General features: G+C 42.5%; 1 protein-coding gene across 2 annotated transcripts in view; it reads left to right on the forward strand.

The window, feature by feature from the left end:
- Positions 1-4,843: 4,843 nt before the first annotated feature.
- MOSMO (modulator of smoothened) overlaps positions 4,844-12,837 on the forward strand; it is a 29,724-nt gene continuing 21,730 nt past the window's right edge. For both annotated transcript variants that reach the window (XR_010434705.1, XM_064673005.1), the window contains exon 1: positions 4,844-5,078. Coding sequence is in view for 1 of the 2 variants with exons in the window: in XM_064673005.1 (XP_064529075.1) it covers positions 4,973-5,078 (106 nt within the window). In the remaining variant the exon portion in view is untranslated. The remainder of the gene's footprint in view (positions 5,079-12,837) is intronic.

Consider the following 12,837-nt stretch of genomic DNA (forward strand, 5'->3'; position numbering starts at 1 on the left):
TCTAAAAGGCTGGTAAATCTGGCTCTGTACACTGAAGGTGAAAACTACAGTGAGAAAACAACGTGAGTTTTAGTCAATGTAAAAAATAAATATATAAAAAATGATCACTGTGATGAAGACAAATACTGTAATTACCACTAGTTGTCCATGTATTCTTGTATGTTCAGGAAAAATTCTTGAATTTTGACTGTCTCTACCATCCTTAAATCCAGTAAATGAAGAAACTGGCCTTCAAATAAAGCTGACTATATTAGACTTTCTTAGAGCTTGCAACTGCTACTTGTCTGTTAGCTAATCAGGAAGTCTTCATTTATTTCAGATACTTGTTCTAAAGACAAGGTCATTAGTTCTGAAGCTCCTCTAATATCAAATTAATATTGTCCATAGTCATACTATTTTGTTTGGACTCTAATAGCTAAGTTGCAGTTCAGTCAACAAAAGCAAGCTATTCGTTTTCTGCTCTTTCAGCATAGCAAATGATTTATTTAAACATAGGCTTAGAGGTTTAATCTCTTGGAAAGCCCCTTGCTGTGTGAGCTTCCTTTCTGCTGTTCTAACCTAATTATCTCATTTTAATACTTCTGTTCCTTCCCCTGCCTCTGAGGTTTATTTCTATTAAAACTTTGTGCCTCGGGAAAACTTGTAACTGCCTTGTATCCCAAGTAGATTAATTGTACTTACTACGTGGACCACCTTTAGCATTGGGAGCAATATATTTTGAAAAGCTGTGTGCCATGGCTCTCACAAGAAGTGCTTATTTTTTCCTGCTGTTTAATTTTAAAATCCTAATCTTTAAGTACTGTCAGTAGTTAAACTGATAAAGAAACAGATAAGCTTTTTACAGGATTAGAGCAAGACCTTCCTCTTGGTATAATCAGCCGCTGGCAGTCGTCTTGATCCGTGGCTATGACAAATGGACATGACCTCTGACTTCAGTGAGTTTATTGCCAGCCAGACTTTATGCTCCCTGTGGAGGCAGCAGAGGGCACGTCAAACAGCCCTCACATGGGCACGGTGCAAGACACTGTCAAGAGAGGCCAGGGAATGAGTAGGAGGTGCCTACAAAAGCCGAGGCATTCCAGCAGAAAGCATGGGGATGGGTTTGTCTGTGTTTGATTGTGTGTTTTCAGGGCTAAGGCTGCAAATGATGTTCTTTTTACCAGCTGCCAGTGGAAAGCACGGAGCTGCAGTTTGTACTGCAGCCAAGAACAGCAGGCAGGAGGCCCAGCACCTCTGTGTACCATGGGGTATAACAAGATGGGGTATGGAGGGATTCGCAATTACTGTGTAAACCTGTGACTTTTGGGGGACTGAAAAAAGGCAAGCAGGGTCAATGTGCAGCAAACTAAAGCTCTGCAGCCTGGCAGAACCAGTTGCACAGAGGAGCAGTATCAGTAAACACTGTGTACTGAACTGCAGCACACCAGCTCGGGGCTTAAACAAGCAATACCTCTGTTTGCTGCAGAGCAGGCAGAGCAAGGAGCCACAGAACACATCACATGCCATAAATAATTTGACTACTTGTTCTTATAGCCTTTATTGAAAATGCTTTTGGGGCTTACCTTCTTCATATTGTTGCAAATAGAACTGCTTAGTTTCAGTGATGCATATTCTTAATATTCAATGATTAGTATTCTAATTATAGATTAAAAAAAAACCCAAACAATGAAACAAACCAACAATCAAATCAGTACCATACATATACTTTTGTATGCCATAGGGGGTGTTTTAGGGAATAGATGAAAACTATCAACTCCTAAGAAAATAATAATTAGAAAGTAGTTAGTTCAAATCCATTTCTATTTTATGCTCTGGATTTTTCCACTGATTTTTATACTTGGATCAAAAGGGCAAAGCCTTTCCTAAAAAGAGGTATTGTATTTCATCAAACAAGTAGATATCTCTTCCTAGTGCTTGGAATACTAACTCTCTCTGAAAGGTGCAAGAAGAAAGGACTGCCCAGACTATAAAGGCAATGCTGGGAAAATTGTTCTAATTTAAAGATATGCATTTTCACTGTACAGACAGTAAATTTCTAAAGTACTTCATTACACTCAAGTCTTTGCTTCACAGGTTCCAATGTTAGAGACAATTTAATGCCTGGAATTAATGTAGCACACTATCATCTCCAAACTCTATCCATGTGACTGATGTAATTGGTCTGGGGACCCATGTGAAGCAGTCACATTTACAGAGCTTTCAATTACAAGCTTAATACAGGTATCTGATGTTCCACAAGAAACCCTTAATAAGTGGTAATAGTCTGCTGGCACTGATGTGGTTCATTTCAGGTTTAAAGCATTTAGCAAGTCAACACCTGCATGGATTGTTAAAGCACAGAGATTAGTCCATTGCCACTTTGTAACTACTCTGTGTAATAAAGAGAAATAAAAAAGCAAACAATAAGGCAAATTAATTTCAAGCCTTGGGAAGTTTTGTGTTTCTTGTGGAGTGAAATTACTTGAACAATACTACAGTGAACAAAGAATGTTATTATTCAAGTTTAGTTGCTACATAAAGGTAATAGTCGAAATATTTTTGGACAAACCTGCTGATGAATAGGAAATCTGTTTTTGCTGGAGAAAAACGTATAGACTTAAATCTTGATCTGATTATGAAACAGTCACTATATGAGCTATTTTAAGATCACAGGTATTTTATCACAGTGGAATGCTGGCACTGAGCTTTATACAGTTTGTGCTGGTTTCTTTTTTCTGTAATTTTAAATAGAGTTTCTTTTGATCTGCCTAAGTGTAAATAAATCAGAGAAAGGCTCAAAGCATAAATGCAGAACACGAGTATTTTCAGTGCTATTACATTTGAATATCACAGTTGGTTCTTTTTATCTGGTTTTAGCAGAGCTTTTCTTAACAAGGTTTGTTATCTGGAGATACTGCCCATCCAGTAACATTGTGAGAGCTAATCCTTGTTCACCCATCCTGATATTTGCCATCAGTGCTGCAATCAGTGTGTGCTGAGAGGTTTTCCAGTGCTGATGATGGCCCTTTGAAAAGTGAGAGGAAAACTTTATTAGTTGAAAGTGTGATATCATTCTTCAATAAAGAGTTTAAAGAGACATTTGAGCAGGTGCTGTCCCCACTCTTAATTGTCCAAGCAGTTAAGCCTCTCATCCTTAGTTGCTTCTGTAGATAGGCATTGCCTGCTGAGTTGCTGCCAAAAAGCCATAATAGCAATACTTATAAAAAGTTAGTGTACTCTATAAACCGGCTTTCTGCAAATAAATATACTGGAATTCATTTTTACTTTACTTGGAAACTTAGTTCTTAAAAAGTGACACATTTTGCCGAGTGAAAAAGCAATAGTGCTGTTACTTAAGTATTCATTAGAAATGGCAATACATTCAGGGAAGGTAGGGAACAGGGCACAAAATAATAGAACAGAGGAGTTTCCAGCTATTAAAGTCTTCAAGAAAACATTGCATGGCTATAACAAATGGATTTTTCAAATCCATATTTCTTCCATGCACCAATTTTTCCTGGTTTAAAGGGAATAATTTCAACCGTTTTTCATCAAAAGCCTTATTATTTCCTTCGCCCTTAAGAAAATCTGTCAAGTAAAGGCAATTTCAATTGAATGTAAGTACAGGGTTTGTCTTCCAAATAATAAATCCTACTGATTGCTGTTGAACACTTTAAGATTACTTTACTAACATCTGCATTTTGTTTGTGTAGTCTCCTGTCTACACAAAAGATTTACATAAAAATAAACAGCACAGACAATCACCCACTTGGCTTCCCGGTATGTTCCATATAGATCAGTCGTGCTGCTCTGGAAAAAAACAAGTGGGTGTTTGCTGTCGAAAGGGAAAAATATGTAAGCAATTAGGTATTTTCCAAGTACCTGTAGATGTGGGGGCTGTTAGGTTCGTTTGCTGCAGCATTCCCATAGCAGGATGGCAATATCGAAGGCACAGATTTACTGTGGCCAGAACTGGGCTGGTTTCCCACAATTGGTGCATTGTTCATTTATTGGCTACGGATTCCCCACGGTTCTGAATCCATGGAAAAGCGTGCCATCAAAACCGGCTCTGTTTGGGTGAGATTTCCAGCCAGGATTAATTAGGTTTTGTTGCAGAGGCACGGCACAGACACAACGCCGTGTGTCCGTGTCTGGGGCTCCACAGCCGCGCAACCCCGAGGGACCTCAGTCCTTCCCCTTCCCCTGTCCTCACCACTGCTACAGAAGCAGCTCCGAAATTTAGGCTCATGCCCGACAGATAGAGAGCAGTGAGCTGAAAAACAGGAGGCAATTTCTGTGGTGAGACAGATCTGCGACAGCTCCGCAGCCCTTGGCGCTGACCAAGCGGCTCATTTCTCGGTTCAAAAACACCTCTGGGGACTGGGATGCGACAGGGCATGAGGGCATGAGGGCAGGGGATTGATTACTCAGCAGCGGGGAAAGTGTTCGGACCCCCTCGGGGCAGAGCCGGGCTGGGACGAGGCGGACCGGGGGCTCCCGGCACCGCCCGCCCCTCACGACAGACCCGCGCTGAGGCACCGCCCCCTCCACTAGGCCACACCCACACACGGACTCGGCCTCGCCCCTCATCAGCCCGCCCCTTCGTGCCGGCCCCGCCCCCTTCCCCACCCACTAACAAGCAGCCCCGCCCATCATCGACAAGCCCCGCCCACCTGCTCTAAGCCCTGCCCACCCGGTGCGCGCTCCCCGGAGATCCCCGCCCACTTCTGCTTTGGCCACGCCCCTCTAAAGGAAGCCCCGCCCCGTCCGTGCTGCCCTGGTCCCGCCCCCTCGAGAAGCCCCGCCCCGCCCGGGACGCGCGCGGGGAGCGCGGGTTCCCCTTCCGGAGCGGCCGCCGCCCCCCCGCCCGCCGGGTTCGCTTCCGGCGCCGAGCGGGTCCGATGGAGCCGCGGCCGTGAGGCGCCCCCGGCCCGGGCCCGCTGCGGCAGCCGGGCGGAGGCCGGAGCCGGGAGCCGCCGGAGCGCCGGAGGACATGGACAAACTGACCATCATCTCAGGATGCCTCTTCCTGGCCGCCGACATCTTCGCCATCGCCAGCCTGGCGAACCCGGACTGGATCAACACCGGCGAGTCCGCAGGTGAGGGCGGCCGGCGGCGGGACCAGGCAGGTGGCCGGGGAGGGTCTCCGGGGGTGCCGGGGCCGAGCAGAGCGCGGGGAGAGCCGGGGGGCTCCCCCGAGGAGCCGCTGCCCGGGCGGGAGGTGCCGAGGGTCCGCTGGGCACGGGGCGGGCGGGCGGCCGGGCCGGGTCCCGGGGGCTCCTGGGCCCCCCCGGTGCGGCTGCGGGCGGAGCGGCTGGAGGGGGCTGGCGGGACCCCTCGGCCCGGGCAGAGCCCCCGGCGGTGCCTCCCGGTCCCCCGAGGGGTCCCGCAAAGCCGCGGAGCCCCCTTGGACTCTGCATCCCCCCTGTGCCTCCCGGGTGCCGTCACCTTGGACAGGGAATTCAGATCAGGCTCCGCTTAGTTCGTGGCAGGTTTTGAGTGTCTCGTACTACACTGACGTTTCCTTTGTTGCAGGGAAGTTCTTGCCTTCCTTCATCTCTTTTTTTCCTTTTGCTCCTGCGTGCTGATTTTTATCAGCTTTTAAGCCTAGATCCCATGTGGTTTTTATTTTAGAATGTGACACTGTTTTCTTTAAAAGAACAAGGATTTGTGCGTCTCTCTTCTTGCTAACGGTGTAATCGTTTGTATGAACAATTTATTTTAGCCTGTTGATAAGGACCTGGATAGTCTGATCAGTGGAGCAGGGAGAGATAACAGGAGAAGGGCCGCTCTTTGATGTCATGTCCCCAGGGAACACAAAGCTCCGTGTCAAGAAAGGAAGCCATCCTTACTGTAAACAGATGAAATTAAATTAACCACCTTGACCAGCATTAGGACCCGAGGGAATGGCCTGAAGCTGTGTCAGGGGAGATTTAGATTGGATCTCAGGAAAATGTTCTTCCTCCAGAGGGTGGTTGGGCTCTGAACAGGCTCCCCAGGGCAGTGGTCACAGCACCAAGCCTGACAGAGCTCAAGGAGTGTTTGGACAGTGCTCTCAGGCATATGATGAGATTTTTGGGGTTGTCCTGTGCCAAGCCAGGAGCTGGACTTGATGATTCCTGTGGGTCACTTCCAACTCAGGAGATTCTATGACTTTTCCTAAATGTATAACTTTGAAGCAAACCACAAGTTAGTATAAAGAAAAATGGTCTTGGTGTAAAGAGTTCTGTCATAAATTCTTGCTGAGGGTTTAAAAAATTTTCTTTGTCTGGCTTGCATCTTTCATGGCTAATATTCAGTGTCATGTAAAAGGATTGAGCTTCAAATTATGTCATATTTCATTTATTCTAATGAATTAGAGTATTGAAAATGTTGGCTGTTAGGGATTGATGAGTGGGCATTCCCTCTGACGAGACTGTCCTAATGGCTTGTTTGAATTGCTTCTAGTCTAGAACCTGGCCTTTCCTACGTGCTCCAGACCAGAGGAACAAGTCCCTTTCCTTCCCAAAGTGCAGCATTCAGTAACTCCCCAGATGACTTCACCGTTCCTCCTGTAGCTAATTGTGATGATCTTCCTGCCTGGGGCTATATAAAATAGTTGGTTCTTTCCTCTTAGAATTCCACCTAGCAGTAGTGCTGCAGTAATGAGCTTCAGGGGCTTAAATAAAATAATTTTAAATATTTAAGTATGTCTTTCTGAAGTCCTGCCTCACATTAGCAGATCCTGTGCAATGTGTGAGATGTTGGTTTCTCTCTGCCCGTGTAGAAGTGAGATAACAAAAACTATTCTGAAAAAAGCACTGAAGGAAAAAGAAGGTCCTTTGGGAATTAAGCACAGTCTTTTACATTCTTTCTTAGACAAAAATGTTCGATATCTCTTTATAATACAAAAATTATCTCCTAAAATACTATAAGTAGCAATCATTATTTCTTGGTTACTTGGTGGATGATTACTTAAGAATCACCTGCCATTTCTGAGGTGCAACTAACAATATTACTTTTAATTAGGCTGTAAAACATGAAACCTGTGTGGATTTTTCTGAAGGACTTCACTAGTCAAATAGTGTTTTGACAGACCTAAGTCTTTTTTCTATTCTCTGCTATGTTTTGAAGCCAAACAAATTGCTGCCTCGATAAAACCATAAAGGAGAGCTAGCTGTCATCCTTCCTTGGTGACTCTTTTGTAGATTTTTGTTGATAGGGGATTCAATGCATTATTATAAGAATTCTGGTTAAAAGCAACATAAATGTATGTTTCTAGTGCTTAGACCTTCTAAACTGAGCCTTTTGCCCAAACTGCAAAGAAAGGAAGTGTGAGGATGCCCATTGAACCGAGGACTTCCTGTAGCAAACACGGTGGTATTGAATTATGAGGTGAATGCTTTTATGAGTGCCATTCATTACCCAGAGCCTGCTGGGGAGAGATTTGGCAAAGGAGGGCACAGCCCTGATGGTAAAACCTGTCCCAGCTGCTGGTGACATTCAGGCACTCTCAGCAGACTTACCGTGCTTGGAGCACGTCCAAGGCCTCCAGCTTCCATATGTGCCACTCAGAACAAGGGTTTTTTTAAGCATCCTGCACTCTGCTGGTGAAAGGAACTGTTTTGTAAAAGAAAATATTTCTTTGCTTTATCTCTGTGTTCTTAGGTCCATCTCCTGTGGGAATTATTCTAGATTTCTGCTTCTACGAGTCAGCCTAGTCCCGAGGAGGAAGGGGGGTAACAGTGTCTCTCTGCTTGGCTGCTGAAAGGCAGCGTGGAACAGCCTGGTCTCCTCAACACTGCAGCTGTTTGAGGATGGCACAGAGCAGAGGTCTTGGCAATCCTGGGAAGGCAGCACTGCATTGGCTCATTCAGAGCTGTTTACAGCCATTCATTTTGGGAACCTGGGCTTATGTTTCAGGGAATAAAAATAAAAGGAATCTGTTCTGATTTGAATGCTGAACAATACGTACCTCTTACTCCAGAGATAATGATGATTTTCTGCTAAATTGGATAGCAAAATAAATCAGTGGCTTTAAAGCTTTTCTGAAAAATCGAGATGGTTGTCAGTATTTTTTAAAGGGGCTTATGTTCTGTGGAATCAATATAGAAGAAGAGCTGATTAGTCTACTAAATCTTACTCGTAAAGATAAGTTTTACAGTCATTTGAAAAGTGTTGGCTATAAAAATTTCTCTCCAGCATTGCAATTAAGAGCAAAGGAGTGCAACCAAGATCATTGAAGGTTTCAGATGCTTATCTGAACCACACCTTTGTGAACATGGGTCCAAGTCTCCATTTGGCTCTTTGTGTAGTTTTGTAAGAATTGTTCATTAGCTGAGTTTTGGGTATTTCATACATCTTTAAGATTATAAAGGAAAGATGAAAATAAAATGGATTTTTCTTTCAGAGAGTTCTCAGTGAGGTTTTGTTATTCGTGCTGTGCAAGTGCTGATAACCAATCTGGAAACCAGTGGCTGCTCAGTATTCTTGCACTGACAGCCTTTTCTTATCAAACTGACACTCTGTGTGAGAAATAAGGACAGAGTTGGCTTTAATTTAAACCAATGCCTAAAGTGCCATTGATTTCAGTAGGAAGGAATTCTGCTCCTGTATCTCTACACTTCTTTTGAGAAGAACTTTATAAGCTGATAGTTTTGTCTCCATATGTTCCTTTTTTGTGTGGGAGGGTCTTTAATGATTTTGATATTTTGCCTTCAGTAGGGGAGGAAGGGGGATAGAAGCTGCTCTAAGCTTCAGCTCTCAACCCTTTTGTAGGGAAGAGGGTATGAATAGTGTGCACAGTTGAAATTAGAGTTGTTAAAAGCTGTACATGTGTGGGGTTTGACAATTTGAAGTGCTTTTAGGATAGGTCAAATAATTCAAGAAGATAATTTAATCAAATAAAATCTCCCTTCAGAAAGCTAAGCTATCAGTTTGTTTATGTGATTTAGTCATCCCTTCCTATATAGCATGATTGTTCACTTGATTCCAATTTACAGAACAACGTGTACCTTTTTTATAGCACTCATTAAGTTCATATGGATGTCAGAATTTAAGGATGCTTAACTCTGATGGGTAATATATATAAAGCAAGTATATATCACATCCTCTTATGCTGATCCACAGATCACCAGGGAACATTGAGTATAATGTCATGGCCAGGCCACTCAGCATATGTACAGCAGTGCTGACCTGGGTGATATTGGTGTTCAGCAGAGCTTCCAATTTCATCTCACATCTGTGACATAAGCACAAGGTCCTTGTGTTAGGAATTCTACTTTTCATGTGAACTTCTGTATCAAACATTCTGTATCTTGCTGTGCAGTAACAGTATGAGAGTGAATTGTGAATCTACAAGATGCCACTTATTTTAAATTGCCTGTTTACAAATGCTGCCTTTCTGTGTTATGTGTAGTTCTTGGGTTTGCATTCTGAGCTGTAGTTTTATTTGTGAAGCACGATTCCTGACTCAGTGGTATCTGTGGTCTTCTAGGAGAACAAGCCATACGCAGCAGGCCGTCCCTCCTGAGGCAGGTACCTCCCCGCTCCTGTGAAATAAGTTGTCTGGTACTAAGTGGAAAATTACTGATGTTCAGTGTTATTCCTCTGCATGTCATAGCTCTTCCTGAGGAATTTTGCTTCACAGTTCCAAGAGGAACTGTAGCTTTGTTGGGATCAGCTTAATGAACTATCACAGGTGATGTGACCAAGCAGTGATTCCTGGCTCCTGCTGAGCTTGAGACCACTGAAATATTTTTCTCTAATTGGAGCACTGACTATACATAGAATAAACCCAAGACCACATGAGGGTACTTGAATTAATTAGTATTTCTGAATAGAATAGAATAGATAAAATAAATAAAGCATCAACAATTTAAAGAGCGTGCAAACTTGAGTTCCAGCTGGAACTATTGTTCTAAGTACAGTTGTCTGCTCCAAAACTAGTGATATGTAAAAATCAAGATGGCATATTACCACTGCCTTCTGCCCTTTAGGGCCTGTGCTGAGAAGCTGTTCATGTACAACACTCCTCTGTGGAGGAATCATGATATAGAGCAGTCATTGTGCTGCCCACTGAAGGAGACAGTGGTTTGTTTCTATGATGTATGTTGGCTTTTCAAAAACTGGCTGTAAAAGGATTCTGGTCATCTTTGTTAAGCATCTTGCAATACACTCAAAACACAGCACGTGTCTCCCAGTTCTCGGTAGAGGATGGTGGGACGTGATTGGAAGCAATTCTACAAAATTACTTTTTCCTCATGTTTCTTGTGCTATTGTGTAGTGACTGTGACAGGAGAAGTTATTTGCCCTTTCATGGACCTGTTTGGATTGCATGCTGAGAATACAAAAAAAAAGGATGAGGATACAGAGAAGGAAGAATTATGTACCATCAGGTCCTAGAAAGAGGTGAGTGCTGAAAAGCAATCGCCTAAGCCATCTGAACATCAGAGTGCTAAAATTAGATTCTGGAACAAAATTTTCAGGAAAACACATTCCTTAGACAGATGCTCCCAGATGTGTGAGCAAGGAGGGAAAGGTGGTGAGTTGTGATTAAAACCTGCTGGTCCTAAGATGCAGGCACTGCCATCTACTTGCCTTTCAGAGATGTTGCCAGTGCCTTAAAAACAACAATACAAAACCCAAATAAGAACTAGAATCTAAACCCTGTATAATTTGGTTACTCTATCAAGAGTAGTCTGTTAATAGTTCTGGGAGGGTCCGTGCCATCTTGAAAATGAACATTTCCATTCCACTTTGGGACTGTAGATGTAAAAATGTGACAAAGAAGAGTGTTTGAATTGTGCTTGGGTTCTGTATTTGACCAGGCCTTAAGGCACAAGAAGAATCAATAGAAAGGCATTGTTGTAATGAATTAATTTTGTGCTTACTCAATCAGTCAACATTTAAACATATGGAACTATTTTATGTGTAGGAAGAATCCCATGAAAGAGAGCTGTGTCAGCCTGGTTACTTGAGCCTGCCAGAGCAGAGATGAGAGAGCCAATTGTTTTTGTCCATTGAGAAACTGATGTTTTACATCTGCTTTTTAACAAATACAAACTGATACTGCTCCTGTGAGATGCACGTTTTGTTTTCTCTTTAGCATGTGAAGGTACAAAATTAATAGTTTGCCTTCGACCAAATGCTGTTGAATTCCTCATTCTCTAATTAGTGTTAAAGTTCATGGTACTTTGTAAAGCTGCTGTGTAGAAGTACAACCTGTGGGAAAGGTGCCTTGGTGAGACTTCAGCTCTGTGGCTTCAGGAACTTACCTGTGTCTCACAAACAGTGATGGTTTTTTAAATCAGCTTAGAGCTGATATTACGTGTGTCTGTCGATTTGCTGCCACAAACTGACACTGAAATCAACACAAGAGTGATTTAAATATATGAATCCTCGAAGGAAGGATTCATTAGTGTGTACTGCAAAACAAAGATTAAAAAGTGTCTGAAATAACGAAAAAAGGAATCCTGTTAATGGCTGAGGCTTATTAAAAACATTTGTATTGTTCAGTTTCCAGCCAGCACTTACATGTAAGCAGCATTATGTAAACTCCATTTGTACTTTTGCCAAAGCAAAGAAGATCAGTAGGTCAAACTTTTAAACTTGACCTACTTTTTTTTTATAGGTACTTCACAGCAGCTTAACTTTTTCCCACTTATTTTCACGCTAGTCCTGAAACAAAGTGGGGAGAACTAACTTTTCTTGTGTGCTGCAGTGTGTAGGATTTTCATCTTATTTAGGCAGTTCTTGAATCCTTTTCCAGAAGTGGTTGAGAACTGTGTATTTCAGAAGAAGGTAACTGGAGTGACTCATAGATGAGGAGGAATATTTACCTTTGCAGTGGATAAATGCTATTTTAAAAACAGATACAAAATTATGTTTGTTGTATGGTCGAACAAATAAAACATGGAGAATGTTTTATTCTTGTACAAAGTAATTTGGGAAAATTATAAATTATTTTATAGTATGTACAATTTTAAATTTTAAAATAAATTTCTCAGTACCTAATGATAAGTTCTTATAATTCAGAGTGCCTACAAATTTAGTAATTCACAAAGGTTTTTATTACTAAGGGCTATATACAGGAAAAAAGTTCCGTGGTAATTTTGCAGCAGTCCCCTTATGTGTGCTCCAGCTGCTTTGCTGAATTTCACTTTTCTTCCCCAAGCCTCTGACTGATGGAGATATACACAGATCTGAAAAACTGGAGATATGGCCAAGAAGAGGATCTGTGCAGGGTAGGTGTCTATTTTAAGGAAAGCAGAAACAAGCTAGAGCATTTGACTGGAAGAGCACTTCTATTGGCCTGATTCTGTAGGAATCTACACGGAATCAACAGTCATAGGCTGTGTCCTTTCTCAGGGTGAAGCTTTTGGGTTCTTCCTGTGATATCATGTTTGATTTCCTTCTTAAAGGATTTATCTTGTAGGATTTATCTTAAAGGTATTATCTTGTATATATGTTTTAAATTTTGTAAATAGAGTTGACGATGAGAGTTTGGTCTCTCTTGGGTACCTTAGGAAATGTCTGATTGTGATGGTTTGTCTGTGGGATGGGCTAATCCAGTATGAAATACTCGCTGCTAAGAGTTAGAGGTTCAAAATTCATACAGAGTATGCAGAGTCTGGTTCCTGTCTTTGAGTAAAACATAGTCTAATATATCTGGGTCCTTGGGATGAACTAAAATGCTCCCTTGTGAAGGCACTGAAAGCCTCTCAAGGATTCACTGCAGTATCCAAAGCCAGCATTTCCTATCCAGACAACACAGTGTGATAAGCAACAGTTGGCTGCTGCCCAAGAACCTCATGGTAGCTGCAGTTCTGTGCCATAAATTACAAAGCACTTTGGGATTATTAAGGATGACAGTCTCTC

The sequence above is a fragment of the Pseudopipra pipra genome, chromosome 16 (genome assembly GCF_036250125.1).
Source record: "Pseudopipra pipra isolate bDixPip1 chromosome 16, bDixPip1.hap1, whole genome shotgun sequence".
Taxonomy (NCBI): Eukaryota; Metazoa; Chordata; class Aves; order Passeriformes; family Pipridae; genus Pseudopipra; species Pseudopipra pipra.